Source organism: Balearica regulorum, chromosome 2 (genome assembly GCF_011004875.1).
Source record: "Balearica regulorum gibbericeps isolate bBalReg1 chromosome 2, bBalReg1.pri, whole genome shotgun sequence".
NCBI classification, from domain to species: Eukaryota; Metazoa; Chordata; class Aves; order Gruiformes; family Gruidae; genus Balearica; species Balearica regulorum.
This window is the reverse complement of record NC_046185.1, coordinates 37374641-37390399: the sequence shown is the minus strand read 5'-3', so window position 1 is coordinate 37390399 and position 15759 is coordinate 37374641. Positions and strand designations below refer to the sequence as shown.

Here is a 15759-nt window from a genome sequence, read left to right as displayed (position 1 = left end):
AGTTGTTTTCCACCTCTGTAATCATAGGGATTTACAAGTGTTTCGGTAAGACTGTTGGTAATTGTGATACCACAGAACAATGTGTTCTGAGGCAGTCAAAATTGCTAGGGAAATAGTGAAGATGTTCAAAAAGAGATTGTCATATTAGTCAAATTGGGGTTTTATATAGGTTATTTCACACAGTCTCATTGGTGAGAGGTTATGCAACATAAATCATGGAATTAACCTCATTAGCAACTTGGAGTCAAATTATAATTTAATCTTAGGGGTTTTTTAATCTGGTAAAATAGGTGACTTCTATTGAAACATCAAATTGTAATATCCTCATCTTGATAACATGCCCCATTCTCCAACAATCTATGTTTTAAGAAAGAAAACAATCCTAAAATCTCCAGTTCAGCAACGTACTTAACATGGGCCTGATTTTAAACCAAAGAGTAATCTATGTTACTGAATCAAAACTGCAATATTTGTTTTGTTTAATCTTTGTGCATGCTGAAGAAATTTTTCCTTTTTCTAGTGAAAATTTAAGATGGCTGAACTTTTAGACAAGAAAAAAAAAACCAGTTAGGGTTTTTTGGGGGGGAGGAGGTAGGTTACTTTTACTTCCAAATACTGCACCATCATTGATAGAATAATTAACATAGTAGATAAAGGCAACTTACATGGACATAATATAAAATCTTTGATAAGGTGATAAATCTTAAACGTTTCTAGAGAACATTGTTTTTTCAGGTGTCAAGTCAAGAGGAAGTATTTTCCTAATCTGAATCCTAAAGGAATCAGCATGTTTTCTTTTCACTGACTTCAGTCACTATCATTTCTTAGATAATACTGTGAGTGCTTATAGATTGTTCAGGAGTGTGACAAGACCTTTTCAAAGTAGTGGATAAAAAAAAAATCTATAATCTCATCTTGACTCTGTTTTTCCTCTTTGCTGTTTCCTTCCTGTGATGAGGCAATATAGCATTTTCTTATGCTGTGACTCATTCAAGGAATCTAGATTAAATCTTTTTGTCCTCTTTTTGCATACTCTTACAGTATCATATTTTCTAAATCATGCTGACAGTATGACTGTGTTTCACACACCCACAAGCTTGTTTGTAGCGATAGACCTGGTATAATGCTGCTGCACCCATCCTGTAGAACTTACTCAGGATGTCTTTGGTCCTGAAGTTCTTGAAGTTTTCTTGGAACAAGTCCTACAGAATGCATTTTTGGGTCAAAGGAAATTAAAATATTTGCCTGGAGGTTGTTTGGCTTTGTAGCTCTTGAAGCTCCTACATGCAGCTGGTTGAATGTAACTAAAACAATGATCCCTAAGCAAGAGATCATGCTATAAACAGAATGTATATAGAAAAAATGGTGGCTATCAGGTATCCAGTTTAGACTCTCATTAAAATAATTAATAGCTGAAATAATGTTTCAGTTAATAACTGAAATAGTCCATAAAGTATTAGTAAGATAGTAATTTTGGGGTAACCTTTTTTTTTTTTTTCCTTTCTTTCTTTATTTTTTTTCCTTTCTTTCTTTATTTTTTTTTTTTTTAAATTAAGAGTACATGTTGAAAATAACAGCCAAGATTTTCAAAGCTAGCCACCAGTTTGGAAAAGCTCAACTTTTTTTTAGATAGTTTTGTGAACAAGTATGTGATTCTGATATACATTGCTCTTTTTATAATTGCCTTTTCCAAAGCAGTGGATTAAAAATTCCAACAAAACATTTTGGTCATCATTTTACCTTTTTTTTTTTGCTAAAGGAATTTCTATCTGGTATCTGGCAATAAAGAATCAAGTGTACCTTGGAGTTTACATTTCTAGGTACAACTAGTCTGCAAGAAAAAGAGTTGGAGATGAAAATGCTTTTGTAGTACCAGGGACCAGATAAGTGGATCTCATAGCTTTAGGCCTTCCAACATTAATGATGTTTGCAGCATGGTGCAACACGCTTTTCTTGGAAGACATTCAGCAAGAATGAACCAGGGAAGAAAGTAGCATAAACAAGGACAGATTAGAAAATACATCTCTGATTGTATAATGAGCTGCGGAAGCATTCAGAAGCTCTTCTAGATGTGTGCTTCTTTATAATCTACTGCTTAAGAATTTTTAAGTGTTTTCATTTTACTGTGGAGGTGTCTGATTAATAGTTTTACTATTGAAGAAGAAATCAGAATCTTCCAAGTAACAGAATTCTTTTGGCAAGCAAAGTGTTTGTTACTTTTTTTGTTGCTCGAGTCACGTAAGAATCTATTAGAATACAAATCCACGTACATAAATAAGTTGAAAATTGAATGTGAAAATGAGGTCCAGATATAGACATCTTATTCACCCATCCATCCACCCAGTTCACCCAGCCATTTCCTCCTACAAAGGGAAATCATATGAAATGGCTTTTCTGACTAGATACATTGAAAAGATTTTTTTTCCCATGGTTTTCATGAGGCAGTGGGCCACTTAAATACATGCAATTTCTAGAATAAGATGAGAATAATTTCAGTTGTTCATGTATGGTTTGGATTTATGAAAGCTCAGAATGGGAACGTATTATAAAATCTTGAAAATTCTTCTGAAAAGGAGCAGCCCCTACTTCTAGAGATAATTTTTTTTTATGACTGCAATATAAGCAGAGAAGATTGGAGTAATTTTCCTTGTAATTAAACACAAATTATCAACATGGCTGCAGAGAACAGTACATCACTTCTGATTCCTCTGATTCCATGCGTATCCATATAAGCTTGAATATGTGCTTGCAGAAAGCAGCATATGTATGTAATGAAGGAGGACAGATCAAATTTAATGCAAAGGAAAATTATGTGATTTTTTTTTGACATCTTCCTTTTTTGGGTGGTTATTTCATTTGCAATTTGTTTTATCCCTATTTGAATATCTTTATAAATAATGGTACGAAGTTATTTGCTTCTGTTTGACTGTCATCTTTAGAACAGCCTGTTTGACAAGCTAAGCTTTTAAAGAGTTGGTAACTAGAATATTACAAACCAGGTATAGAGCTATAAAGGATTCATTCAAGTCGTTTTCAAAAAAAAGGTTTACAGCTCCTAAGTTTTACACTTGTGTTGCCTTGAGGAGTTCTGTGTTCTGTGGAACTGACTCCTCAGGTAACAGACATTATGAATTTACATTCAGCTTGCCATCATAAATAAATCATCCCAGGAGCAATAAAAGGAAATAAAGTAATTGGGGGAGTGGGGAGGGCTGTATGCATAAGGTACAAACAAATAAATGACTTACGATCCAAATATATTTTAGATAACTCTGAGAGTCATAAAATGTGAAATTCAGATAGGGCAGATATGGGGGTTCTGCCTGGTTTAAAACGTTAATTCAAAGTGTAAAACAGCTGCAGAGAGTGAGAACACAGAGTGAAAGGAACTTTTTCTTTAAGAGATAAGCTCTTTCTTTCCCCAAGGTCTTAACTTCAGTGCATTTTTATGATTCCTGAGCTTTGCAAAATTGCATTTTTCTTATTCTTTTCATGTCTGAATAAATTCAAGGTAAGATAACTTCTATTTGCATAAAGGTTATATTGTGTCAAGAGCTACAAACCATTTCTTCAGAGCAGAATTTGTACTCAGGATTCATAAGAACCTGAAGAAGGATGGTGGGACTCTTGGGATGCTCATTTAAAAGAACAGATACTCCTCTCCCTACCCCTGGAATGGCACAGAGCGGACGGGGAATGGCGAGCTGGGGTCAGTCCATAGCAGCTCCTTTCTGCCGCTCTTTCGTCCGCACGCTTTTCCCCTTCTTTGATGTTGGCTCTCCCCACGGGCTGCAGTCCTTCAGGAAGAAAATCTGCTCCATTGTGAGTTCTCCACGGGCCACAGTCCCTCCAGGATATATCCACCTGCTCTGGTGTGGGTCTTCCACGGGCTGCAGTGGATGTCAGCTCTGGCGTGCTCCTCTCCATGGGCTACAGGGGAGTATCTGCTCCAGAGCGTGGAGCACCTCCTTCTCTGACCTTGGTGTTCCCACTCATTCCATTCCCTGCTCTTCTGTCTGTGTGACATTGTTTGCTCTCCCTTAACTATGTTCTCCCCCTTTGTTTTTTCTTTTGGAAGCTGGATGGAAGTGGCTGTGTCTGGCACAGGGCAGCCCCGGCCTCCCCTCACCAAGGCTGCCACTGCAGCCCCCCCACTGCCAGCACCTTGATGCAGACACCCAGTACAGTCCAGTTCAATTAAAATATTTTTGAATGTAGTGAAGAAATCTTATAGTTTCATATGCACATGATATCACCAAAACACCACCATTGTTAAAATAAGTCTTACAAAAATATGTAAGCTAGGATTCAGTTGACTGTTTCATAGAGGCTTGTTTTGGTTACTGGACAATCTGGGATGATATGATTGAACCATAGACGTTGGCTTCTCAGCAAAGGTACCCTTTTAATTAGGACAACATTATGAGTAGGGTACATAATCAGAGATAACAGTCGTCTGTGTCATATCTATGGAATACGATTGCAAATGTTTTCATTTCATTCTTCCACAATTTAGATTGCAAGGAGATAATTTGGCAGAAAGGCCAGAAGATGTCTCCGTGGTATCTCAAACATCTGAGACAGCAGTGTCAGACTCTGATGGTAAGTTATATAAATATTTGCTGCTCATTTAAAACACCCCAAACACCAACATCTTGAATTTAAGAGTAGAGGCTATGTCTGTAAAAGAAGATTAAACACTTCCAGAGAGTGTTCCTGGGCATTTAAACTCAATCATTTATACTTCAAATCTGTTAGAAGAGCCCCTAGCATGGGTTTTGTCATGGCAAATCGGCACTCCAGAATAATTCTGAGGCATAGTTTGGGAGCTACCTTGGGCCAGGATTCATTCTTAGTAGACTGTATGTTAGCACACTATTTTGGATATAAAATAGCGTAATAGCATAGACATGGGCTGTTCATTGCCAGTTGGCCTCTATGCCAAAGAATGGTCTTTGAAATATTTAATTTAATACTACAAATGCATCCAGAGGATTCAAGTAATATACAGTAAAAATAAAAAGTTACATAACTATCAGAAATGCTTCTCTGATTTCTCCAAGCACCATTGACTGGAATTAAAATACAATATAAAGGGGTTATACAATAGGTCTGAAGAACATTTTTTCTCCTCATACAAACATACATTGCGCTAATCTGCAGTCAGGACACTCAGCCTTATTTCAGTTTCTGCTCAGGTTTTTGAAGAGAATAACAACTGAAATCTAATGGAAAGCACTTCCTAAGGGATATCTTGCCAGAGAATGCCCTCCTTTCCTATGAAAGATTAAGTTGATGAAGGTTAACTTTATCTTGGTTGTCGCTGGAATGGAGACAGAAGGGAATAGAGGTTTGGACTGAGAATCTGCAAAGATAAATCTTTCAGTCTGTTCCCTTACTGTTGAGCAAAACCAGTCGAGTCTATTAAATTGGAGGATTTGACTTGCAGTTTAGTCTTTAGGAGTCACAGACAAGTTAGCTGTATTGAGTAATTAATGCAAAACAAATTGTAACTAACTTTTGTTGGTTTTAATTATCCTACTAACTTTCTGCTATTTAGTACTATTGGGCATGCTATTAGGTATGATGGCAACCTGAGCTTTTGCTCATCTCTTGCCTCATTTGTAAACCAATTAAAAAATTAATAGGGAACTCAGAATCTCAAAATATGATGTTCTTACAAGCTTGATGAAGATTGTCAGCAAGAGAGACTCAAGACTGGTGACTGCACTCAAAAGCATGGCTGGATTTTACAAGTAGGCACCGACTGGAAACAGGCACAGAACTCAGGCAGCTGTACATTTTATCAATATTTCCTATAAATGCAGCACATCATTACTTGTTTTCTGTGCATCTGATATTTACTTTCAATGAATATTATGTATATGAAGATGATAAAAGAGACCTAAAGATACTGTTAGAAAACTCTAGGTAACCAAGACATCATGTTGCACTGAATTTTTAGTTATGTCCTCTTAAGAATGTATTATATCATGAAAAAGTGACTTAACAGATTTCACTTACTAGGTTTATTTGAATTTATTTTCTGCTCTGACTTATCAGTACCAATGACCTTACTGAGAGAAAACTATGCATTGGGGAATGCTGATGTAAACCATTTGTTCAAGAAAATATGCAAGCAACGTGCTGATGCACAGCAAAGTTGAGAGTAGCTTTCTTTAGATAATTATCTGTTTCTGCGTTAGTGGGAAATGGTTAAGTTGTTAGATCTGGAGCATCTCTCCTGTGGATTTTAGATGAACTAGGTTCAGAAGTAATTGGCAGCACATCTGATCTAAGAGCTCTTATAAATAAGGCTTACTAAAGCAATTCCACCTAATAAAGTCAATGTGTAATAGCTTATATAAAAAGATCATCTGCAGCATCAGGCACTATACTGACTCCACTGGCAATTTGGATCTGGTTCTAATTAACCACTACACTGATTTCCCTCTAGTATAATCCTGCTGAATTGGACAGAGTTGTGTTCGATCTAAGTAGTAAAAAGGAGAGATGGAAATCAAGTCTCAAGATCGGAGAACACAAGATGCTTTAACGCTGCAGTTTCTTTTTACTGTCCTAAACTATACCTCTCAAAACTCTTTCTCTTTCCCATTGGACCACTTCACAGTAAAGAACTAAGGGAAGAATGTAATAGGTTCTTGATTTTGATTAGAAGCAGCAGCTTTGGTGACCACACAACAGACTTCCCCTGTAGATGCCGAGCCTGTCCGGTTTGTCTCTTGGATCAACTCTGCATTAAGCCTTGCTCTTGCTCTGTACAGATCGATGGGCAGAACGACCCAGGCTTCAAAAGATAGACACTGCAAGAGGACTGATCCGGTAAAAATCTGCATCTGTCAACCCCCAGTCTGTTTTACAGGTTGGGGGAATTGCAGAGGTCATCTACTAATGTGTATTTTTTTAAAAAAAATTGGATATTAAAAATAGTATCACTAAAGCATAAGTGTTCGTTTAATCCCAGTTGTCTGTCAGTACCATAAGACCTTGTTTCACTTGTTTCAGTCTCTTCTGCTGAAAAGTACCTTACCCTTTGAGTGAAAGCCATGATATAAGGCAGGAAAAGAAGACATTATTGCAAATAAGATCTTTGCAGTCAAGGCATTTTTGTAGAAGGAAGTTTAAAATACAATAATATATTAGGGAGTAAACTCTTAATATTGGATAAATGAAAAGTGTAGCACTTCTAAACTTCTAACCCACTCTTCAATTTGTCTGAGAAAAGCTGTTTGCAAAGTGAGTTACGTTGCAGTGTAGTACACAACTCCACATATTTCTGAGGTATGGGCAAAGACTTGTTTCTTTTATGGTTGTACCTGGAATAATATAATTGAACTGAAAATGATAGCTTATATGGTACTATGCCACAGTTTGTACCTGTGGTATTTCCTATTCTATTGTGTTATTAGATCTACAGATTGTGCTGTGATACATACTATTTAATTTGCTAAATAAATTTTACTAAGCAAATTTCACATCAGTAGTTCATTTCCTATCAAACAGGAGTCACTGGTTTTTATAATTTGCAGTTAGCAAGCTCATGCTTCTGTCCTGTAGAAACTAGAAAGTTTCTACCTGAAGAAACTTGAACAGACTAGGATGTGTAGCTTCTACTTTTTCTTTTTTTTTTTTTTTTTCCTTTAATATAGTAGAACGTTCAAAACAGGCATTTGGATGTAGAGGAAAAGTTTGAAACTGGGAATGTTCAATAGGATTGTAGGAAACACATCTGGTGCTATTCCAGATGGAACTGCATGACCAGGGTAATAAATTAATAAGAATGCAAATATGTGGGAATTAGGGTTGAGAACTAGATATGGCAGTGACAAAAATGTGGCATCATCTCCCAATTCCTGAACAGTTCTCTGACCATAACTTTGCATCATCATCACCTCTTCTTCCCCCGCTTGCTTTTGTGTTTGAAATTAATGTGGTAACCATAGTTGCCATAATTCAGTAGAGTTCTGTCTTTATAGTAAGTATAGTCTGAGATGTTTAACAAATCAAGGCACTCTGGAAACATAAGAACCTCCCCGCCAAGTGTCTGAACAACAGCAGAACCTAGGGAAGATCAGGGCATCTGGTTTTCTTAGGCTGCTTATGAACAGTATCTAAGTGCCTAGCAGACTGTCAGGCAAAGAGTGAAACTGCAGAGCATGCTGCTGGGAAATTGCTTTCTCTGGCATAGGTACATAAATTCTGTTTTAAGTCGTAACGTATGTGTCAAAGAGGCATTCTAGACTTCTCACAGAGTCGTGTTGTTTTACACATGTGGCAGTATGGGCAAAAAATACAGCTTTTAAACATTACCCAAAGTGACCAGCACCTCTTACTTCAAGGATTTTAACTATAGTCTAATTAGTTTAACAGAATTAATTAAATAAAATTTTATCAATTTTATTAAAGCTGAAGATCTCCTACTCACTTGTGTAAAGAACAAACAGTATTTAGTTTTAATAATAAAAATAATAAACTATGAGACACCTTGGCAGCTGAAGGAAGCTTATCACTCTAATCGTTAGACACACTGTTCCACATTGCATTAAGCTTATAAATTAAAATCAGACATAAATCAAAATCCATTGAAGTGCAACTGAAAAGCAGTGTGTTTACAGAAGCCACATTTACCTTCCCAGCAGTTAATTTATAGGCATTTTATTTTCAAAGTGACTAATGCTTACTTAATTAGAGTGATTTACTTCTCTTCTACGTCTTTGGAACAGCTCAAGTACCTGGGGTTGAAACACTTACAGAAGATGCTGATGAATTTCAGAGTGCCTCTCAAGTGGCAGGATCTGTAAGTATCTTCCCTTACGGATAATCCTGTATTTTTTAAAAAATAGTTTGATAAAAATTAGATTTTGTGTAAAGATAAAAGTTGTGCTTGCCTAGAGAGTTGAAAACTTTTAGTTTACCTAACATCTCTGAATTTTTAGTTCTCTTTTAATTTTTTCATTCTAGAAGAGGTGATATTTTGAAATAAATTATTATCATTTCATACAAACCCATATGTTGTTGGACTTAAATGTATAGCTCCCATTGAAAGTGCAGTCATTTTATATTATGTCTGTATGTTCTTAAATGATAGTCAAATACCCATTTTACCAGATGATATCAAATTTTATAAAATTAACAGAACAAAATAATTCAAACTCTAAATTTAATGATGAAATATGTATGATATTACAATATCTCAACTATAATTTAGCTTTTTGGTAACATTTGCTTGGAAACTAATAAGAGGTGTCTATGTATGGCTAATTTATATATCTTTTTAAAGAATGCAGTATTATGCTTGGTAATATTTTCATCAGTTCTTTTATTTTGAAATTCAAGAAAATCTTTGCAGATTTTCAGTTTGCAGAAAATATAACCAGCAATAAATTTTTTTTAAAAAAATTATTTAGTCAGAATTTTGGTGCCAGTTGTATTGCATCAGAAATTTGAATACAGGTTAAAGAAAGGATTGTTTTTTTCCTAAGGCAAATAACTTGACAGTAGTTCTTTGTTTTTGTGAAATTTTAGATGCCTGTAAGAGGACACATTAATTCCTGTTCAACCATAGCAATACTAGTTTATAGCGCACTTCAGTGTGGATAGAGTAAGTGAAAAGAATGGCTCAGTATTTGTTAGCTAAGGAAAAAAAGAAAAATGACAGTGCAGACTGATCCTGCAGTTTTTCAGGCAGCTGATTAAGCACTACTAATAAAGCTAAATAATACTGAACATACAGTATTTCCAACCAGAGTTATGCAAGCAGCTGGCAGATATGGAGTTCCAGATCAATTCCTAAAGCTCTTTGCAAACTCAAGAGTGCAAGAACCTCACAGAGCATTTCCAGATATTGGGCAAAAGGAATAAATAAAGATATTGGGCAAAAGGAATAAGGAGCCATTGTGGCCATGAACCTTAGTGGTCATTGTTTAGAGGTTCTTTCTCAAGCCTCCTTTCTGCTTCACGCCAGTGAACAGAGAGGTATAATAAATTTTGCAGCAGTTTCTGAACCCATGTGTTTCTTATTGATTTGGACCTGCAGCTACCAGCTTTGATTTATCAGTTCTGCAGACACGTAGCACAGGGAAAGAGCAACAAATAAATTGAATTATACACAAAAACAAAGATACAAGGAAAACAAAAGATCATTATGTTTGTTAGCAAAATCTTTCTAAAGAAATTTTCAAGTATATGCTCTGTGTGTGCCTGCTTACGAATGGACAAACAATATGTACATGTATCATTTAATGCTCTGCTAGTTCTAGGCTTAGATAAGGTTGCCTGGGGTAGTAGACTGCCAGAGGCAGCAAAGTTGCCTGGGCTGAATCCCTGAATCCCTGGCTCTTGTTATTGCCAGTGCTGCAGAGAGAAGGCAAGAGGAGTGGCTGCAGCTATTGCTCTGCCCAACCTCTCCCCAGGGCAAAGGCAGCTAGCTTCACTTTCCTGAGCTCTTGGAAAATTCCTTTGCCCAAGTTACTAAGGAGCCATAAACCGGTAACCATTAGTTCATCTGCCTTTGGGTTTTTCTGTGGTTTGTATCTTAAACCTCTTGCTTAAATAGTGCATAGCTGGCTGATTGTGTACTTTTATCTATTTAAAATGGTTTGATATTCAGAATAAGACTCAGCTATCCAACACTGTATGTTTGTCTGCAACTGTATGTCCTCAAAAAGAAAAAAATGATCCAACTGTTGTTGCCTTTTAGGGCTCTGAAGGAATACAGATCTAGTTCCATGGTTCCTTGCTGAATTCCAGTGACACTAATTCTTTGACAATCTTGACATATAAAATATAGATGTAAAACTGAGGTTCCTCATAGGAAGGCTGTGAAGATAAATGCATTCTTACTATGGAGTCCCACAAATCCTTCAAAACAGTAAGAAATATACCTTTAAAATTGCTTCAGAATTGATACCAAAATACATTCTCATGACTTGAAATTATTTTCAGATATTATATGAGATACGAGATACAAGATGAGGGAAAAAGTAGAATAAATATGGTGTTGAGTAGACATTTCTCATAAATTGGACAAATTGGTTCATGGCATTCACTCAAATGTGCATATTACATGTAAAAATTCCTGATCTGGTCCAAGGTGTGCCATGCTTAATACTGGCACTGCATTCCAATAGGGTAATTTGAGTCTGTTGCTCGTTAAATGGATCATTATCATAAATTTCTCTCTACTCATCTATCTTTGACAAATTTTCTTTAAAAGTGCCTTGGCCTTCAGAAGAGAAGTGTTCTGAGAAAAATCGTGGGATAAAGCAGCAAGAATTATCGATAAGGATCTTTAGAAAAGAGCTGTGTAGGTTCTTTTTTCATGTCCCCTGTATAAGTCTACATGTAAAATCTTTGATGTGGAGACTAAAGCAATCTGGATGCCAGTACTTAGAAGACATAGGCAACATCTATGTTTATAACATGGTTCATGTACTATGGTTACATTATGATTTTCTTGAATATTGTATATGATTACTGTTCTATTTCTGAAGAATCTGGACGTTTATGTAATTCGACCTCTTTCCTTTAAACATGTTTAATAGAATCTTGCTATGCTTTATTTTTCACAAAGAGATTTGATGTTTGAAAAATCGAGAACTTAGATTTTCAGTGCTGCACAATTCCAAACAAAGTGTACTGAATGAATAAACGAGTAAAGCTAGCAAAAAGCAGTTTAAAGTATTTACAGGAATCAGCACTCTTCCCAAGTGTTTTGCAAGGAGTCAAAGTGGAAGCAAGCATTCAGAATGTCCTTAGAGATCCTAGTTTACCACAGGGCTCATTTTCTGACAAATATTTAATGTAACAAAAAGTGCTAGGCAAAATGCAAAGATTTTTCTTGAGATTTTTGCAGTGTGGTGAACTCAAGAGTCCTAATTTACTCTATGTTTCTGTAAATGAGTTTTATAAATATTTGGCTAGCAAGCTTTAAGAAGACACTGAAGTGATGCTAGGAAAAAATTAGGTGGGTTGGAATTCTGACAGAAACGGAAAAGTATGATATCAGGGTTGTTACTAAATTTACAGTGACTAACAGAAAGAAAGAGGGCACATGCACTGGGCAATTCACATTGAGTAGCTTTTGCCTTCCCTCTGAGTTGCTGCTTTTACCACCTGGATCTAAGAGGACTCATGCTTATTGGGTTTTTTATGTGAATCTTTGCATTCACTCATCTTGCCTTGCATGTGCACATAAAAACATATTTTTCTTTGCAAATTATCCATGTAAGGCAGACCAATCCAAGTGTAACAGAAACTGTGGTAAAAAAAGTGGTCCAACTGCAAGAAGCATTTCTGCATGAAATTTCTACCTTGGGTTTTTGCTCTTTATTACAGTGGGGAAGATACTCTAATGAGTTGTTTTATAAAGGTCTTCTGTTTTAAATAAATTTTCTCCTGTTTTCCCTACTGCTTTGGAACTTTTCAGTTGCTTTTCTAGAAGGAATACACAGATGGATTTTCTGTGATAAATACAGAAATTCCTCAATGGTAATTCAATTTCTGAAATTACTTGAGGGTTCATGCACAAGGAAAAATCAAGCTTTTAATTCTTGCTATCAATGTAAGTTGAATACAGCTATATTCCAGTGATAAGTGATTTAAGTTGTAATTGTTAGAAGTTTTCTTAGCTTTTCCCACTATTTTCCCAGGAATAATGCTGCAAAGTAACTTAATTACTTGTACAAGTTTGAGTATAATCAACAGCTCTGAAACACCCAAACTTCAGTATTGAACTAAATCTATAAATTATTTGCTGGATTGGGGTCACTGTTTAGCATTTAGCAGGTCAGTCATTAAAATAAGGTTCCACTGCCACATCAGGAACAAGAGCAGCGTGCCTGTGATGTAGTATGAATTATAAAGGTCATATTTATATTATACACACAAAATTAGTGTGTTCTGACACAAAAATTTTCAAATCCAACTTGACTTTTGTAAGTGTGTGGAAATTCAGGCACATAAAGTTAAAATTCCAAATTTTAACTTTAAATTTTAAATCTTCCATAAAAATAATAATAACAGATATTAGTGCAACTCTTCCATAGCTACTCAAAAAAACCCACTGCAAATGTGTAAGTTAAATTACTATAAGCTAAATTAACAATACAAGATAGTAGAAGAAGATAATATCAAGGTTCTTGGGAAATAAGTGATATTTTCTGCAAGTAGTTAAGCAGGTAGTTTGAATTACATACCTTGAGCTTCTTTGGTTAAGACCTCTCCTATCTAAAACAAATTCCGTAAAATAGACATAGAATTTTGTACATACAGCTGCAAAATAATTATTTTTTACTTTTAAAATTCTCTTTTACTTTGGAGAGCACCTGAAGTACTTAAAATTTTTTTTTTTTTTTTCCACTTCTTACCTGCTGGTATTCTTTTTGCTGGTAGCATGTTACATATTGCAAACCTTGACCCCCCGGCCGTGTGCTTGCCCGACACCTGTGATGTGTGTTGGGGCTGCCCTGTCTCCCAGCCTGGACCCCAAGGTGTAAGGACTGCATCCAGAAATGCCCCCATCCCTCACAAGGTCAGTTCATCAGCCCACTGGCAGGCACTGCATGCAGTGTGTGGTTAGAGCTTCCAAGGAGGCCTTTCAGGGGGCAGACAGAAGGACAGGTGTCTCCTGGAGTGAAAATACTCTTATCTGAATATATTTAATACTCTAAAATATAATTTTAAATTGAAAAAATTTTCTGAACTTGAAAAAAAAAAAGTGAAAAAAATATCAAGCACCTTGTTTTTATCTGTCTAAAATTTTGGTTTCTTGTGCATGAAAAATTCAAAAATAATAGTCCAAATTACAGTAAATAAAACAGGACCGAAGCTTAGAAAAAAAATTATTCTGATTACATTTCAGGAACTGAAACAAATGTGATTCCCACGTGCCTATATATTTCTTTCTTTTCTCTTGCCTGTAAACAGAAAGATTATGTGTAAGTTAACTCAAACTACCATTTTTTTGGTGTAAGGTTTAGCGTAAAATGTGCTGGCCGACTGCCATGGGAAGCAAAAAGCTTGTAATTTCAATTACATGGCACTTCAAGTAGAACAGGCCCTGATGTGGAAGGTGGGGATTAGAGGTGGCTGCCAATATTGCAACAGAGCTCTGAGAAGGTTTATTATTTTTGCAGTACCAAGAAAACATGTTGACTAGCTCACCTTATGTCCTTGAACAAACTACGGAAGCTTAAAGATTAAACCTTTGGTGAACTCTTCCAGAAAATGCAGGTTACATGAAGAATCTTCAAACAAATGCTGCGCAAAAAGTTCCACTGCATGAATAACAGCTGTCCTTGCCAGCTGCTTGGTCAGAGTGGAAGGGACACTTGCAAATAAATTGGTTAATAAAGGGTTTTGTTTTTTTTTTTAAATTTGGCGGGCTGTCTGTCAAATGAGTCTATTTAAGATATTTAAGCTAAGAAAGCATTAATGAATGCATTGCATGTGAAGAAATTATGATGGTACATAATGAAAGCCACTTAAGAAATGGACACATAGTTGACCTTAGAAGTTGGCAAATGTATCCTGAGGGCTTTGTTTGAAGATATTTCTGGCGCAAAGAGACATTGCCTCACCTTCAAAGTTTGGAGGTGATGAACAGGGCCCAGAGCTGTTCCTACAAGTTAGAAAGACAAGGATGTCTTTCAAGAACATCCTCATATTTAGATCTTATTAATCTTGTTAATGTAAATAGGCCATTTTTAAATTTGGTGCTAATATTTATAAAGCTTAATGAAAGACCAAGGGCAATTGTAGTTTGGAAGATACTGAAGGAATTGGAAGGACTTCTATGCACGTACTTCATACATATATGCTATATTTTTCAACTACTTTCAGTCTACTGTCATTATTATTAAAGTCCCAAATTAACTGACGGTAGTGTTTTATCTCTGCAATTCCTGGCCAGTAGACAAAGGACGGGTTTTGGTGAAGTGGAATAAGGTTTAAATAAATGGCTTGCAAGCCTGAATCTCTTCTTAAGTGACATATCTGAACTGCTGCCATTCGTCCAGTGGAGAAAAGGGGCACCAGTGAATTCTGCTAGAGCTGTACAAATTCATTTATCCTTGCATTTGAACTGGCATGCTTCCCAAGCCTCCTTGATAACATCCCCTACTTTCAGCTTGTGTTTATCTTCCAGGAGTAAGGCTGTTGCATAAACTATGTGCTGGAGACACTGAGGACCTCTGTCTGCGTTTATACATTATTCACTTAGATGAACTTAAAGTCTCAAAATGTTAAAAAATATTTTTTTATTTTAAATATTATTTAGATATATAGAAAAAAAACATTACCTGAGCCTACCTCCAAAAGTGTTGTTGGTTATAGTCCTGAAATATCTAGCTTCAGAGGAGGAACAAAAAATGATTACACTACAGTTTTAATGTCTTAAAAAACTCTTGTACCTTTTTTTTCCCAGATCATTATAATTTTCTATCAAGTGAGTGTTTAATTGGAAGGCACTATTATAAGCACCTAATTTATCATTAAATTAAATTGCTAATATTAAATATCTCATCTCCCATAACTAGTTTTGCAATACCGTTCTGGTCTTTTGTGAAGCTATTGCCTGACAAAATGCCATAAGCTTACAATGTTACATAGAACTGAAAAGAACAGGAAGAGTTGCAAATCTTGCAGAAAAAATTAGTCTGAAGTTACCTCATTAATTTCACAATGTGTTGGAACTGTGTATCTGAAAGGGAGTTTGAACATACAGCCATATGTAATAGT

At 35.8% G+C, this 15759-nt stretch overlaps 1 protein-coding gene across 4 annotated transcripts in view; it reads left to right on the top strand.

Moving 5' to 3' along the window:
- C2H8orf34 (chromosome 2 C8orf34 homolog) overlaps positions 1 to 15759 on the top strand; it is a 201662-nt gene that overhangs the window by 131405 nt on the left and 54498 nt on the right. For all 4 annotated transcript variants that reach the window (XM_075743929.1, XM_075743927.1, XM_075743925.1 and 1 more), the window contains 2 exons: positions 4517 to 4602; positions 8745 to 8818. In XM_075743929.1, the coding sequence (XP_075600044.1) occupies positions 4517 to 4602; positions 8745 to 8818 (160 nt within the window). The remainder of the gene's footprint in view (positions 1 to 4516; positions 4603 to 8744; positions 8819 to 15759) is intronic.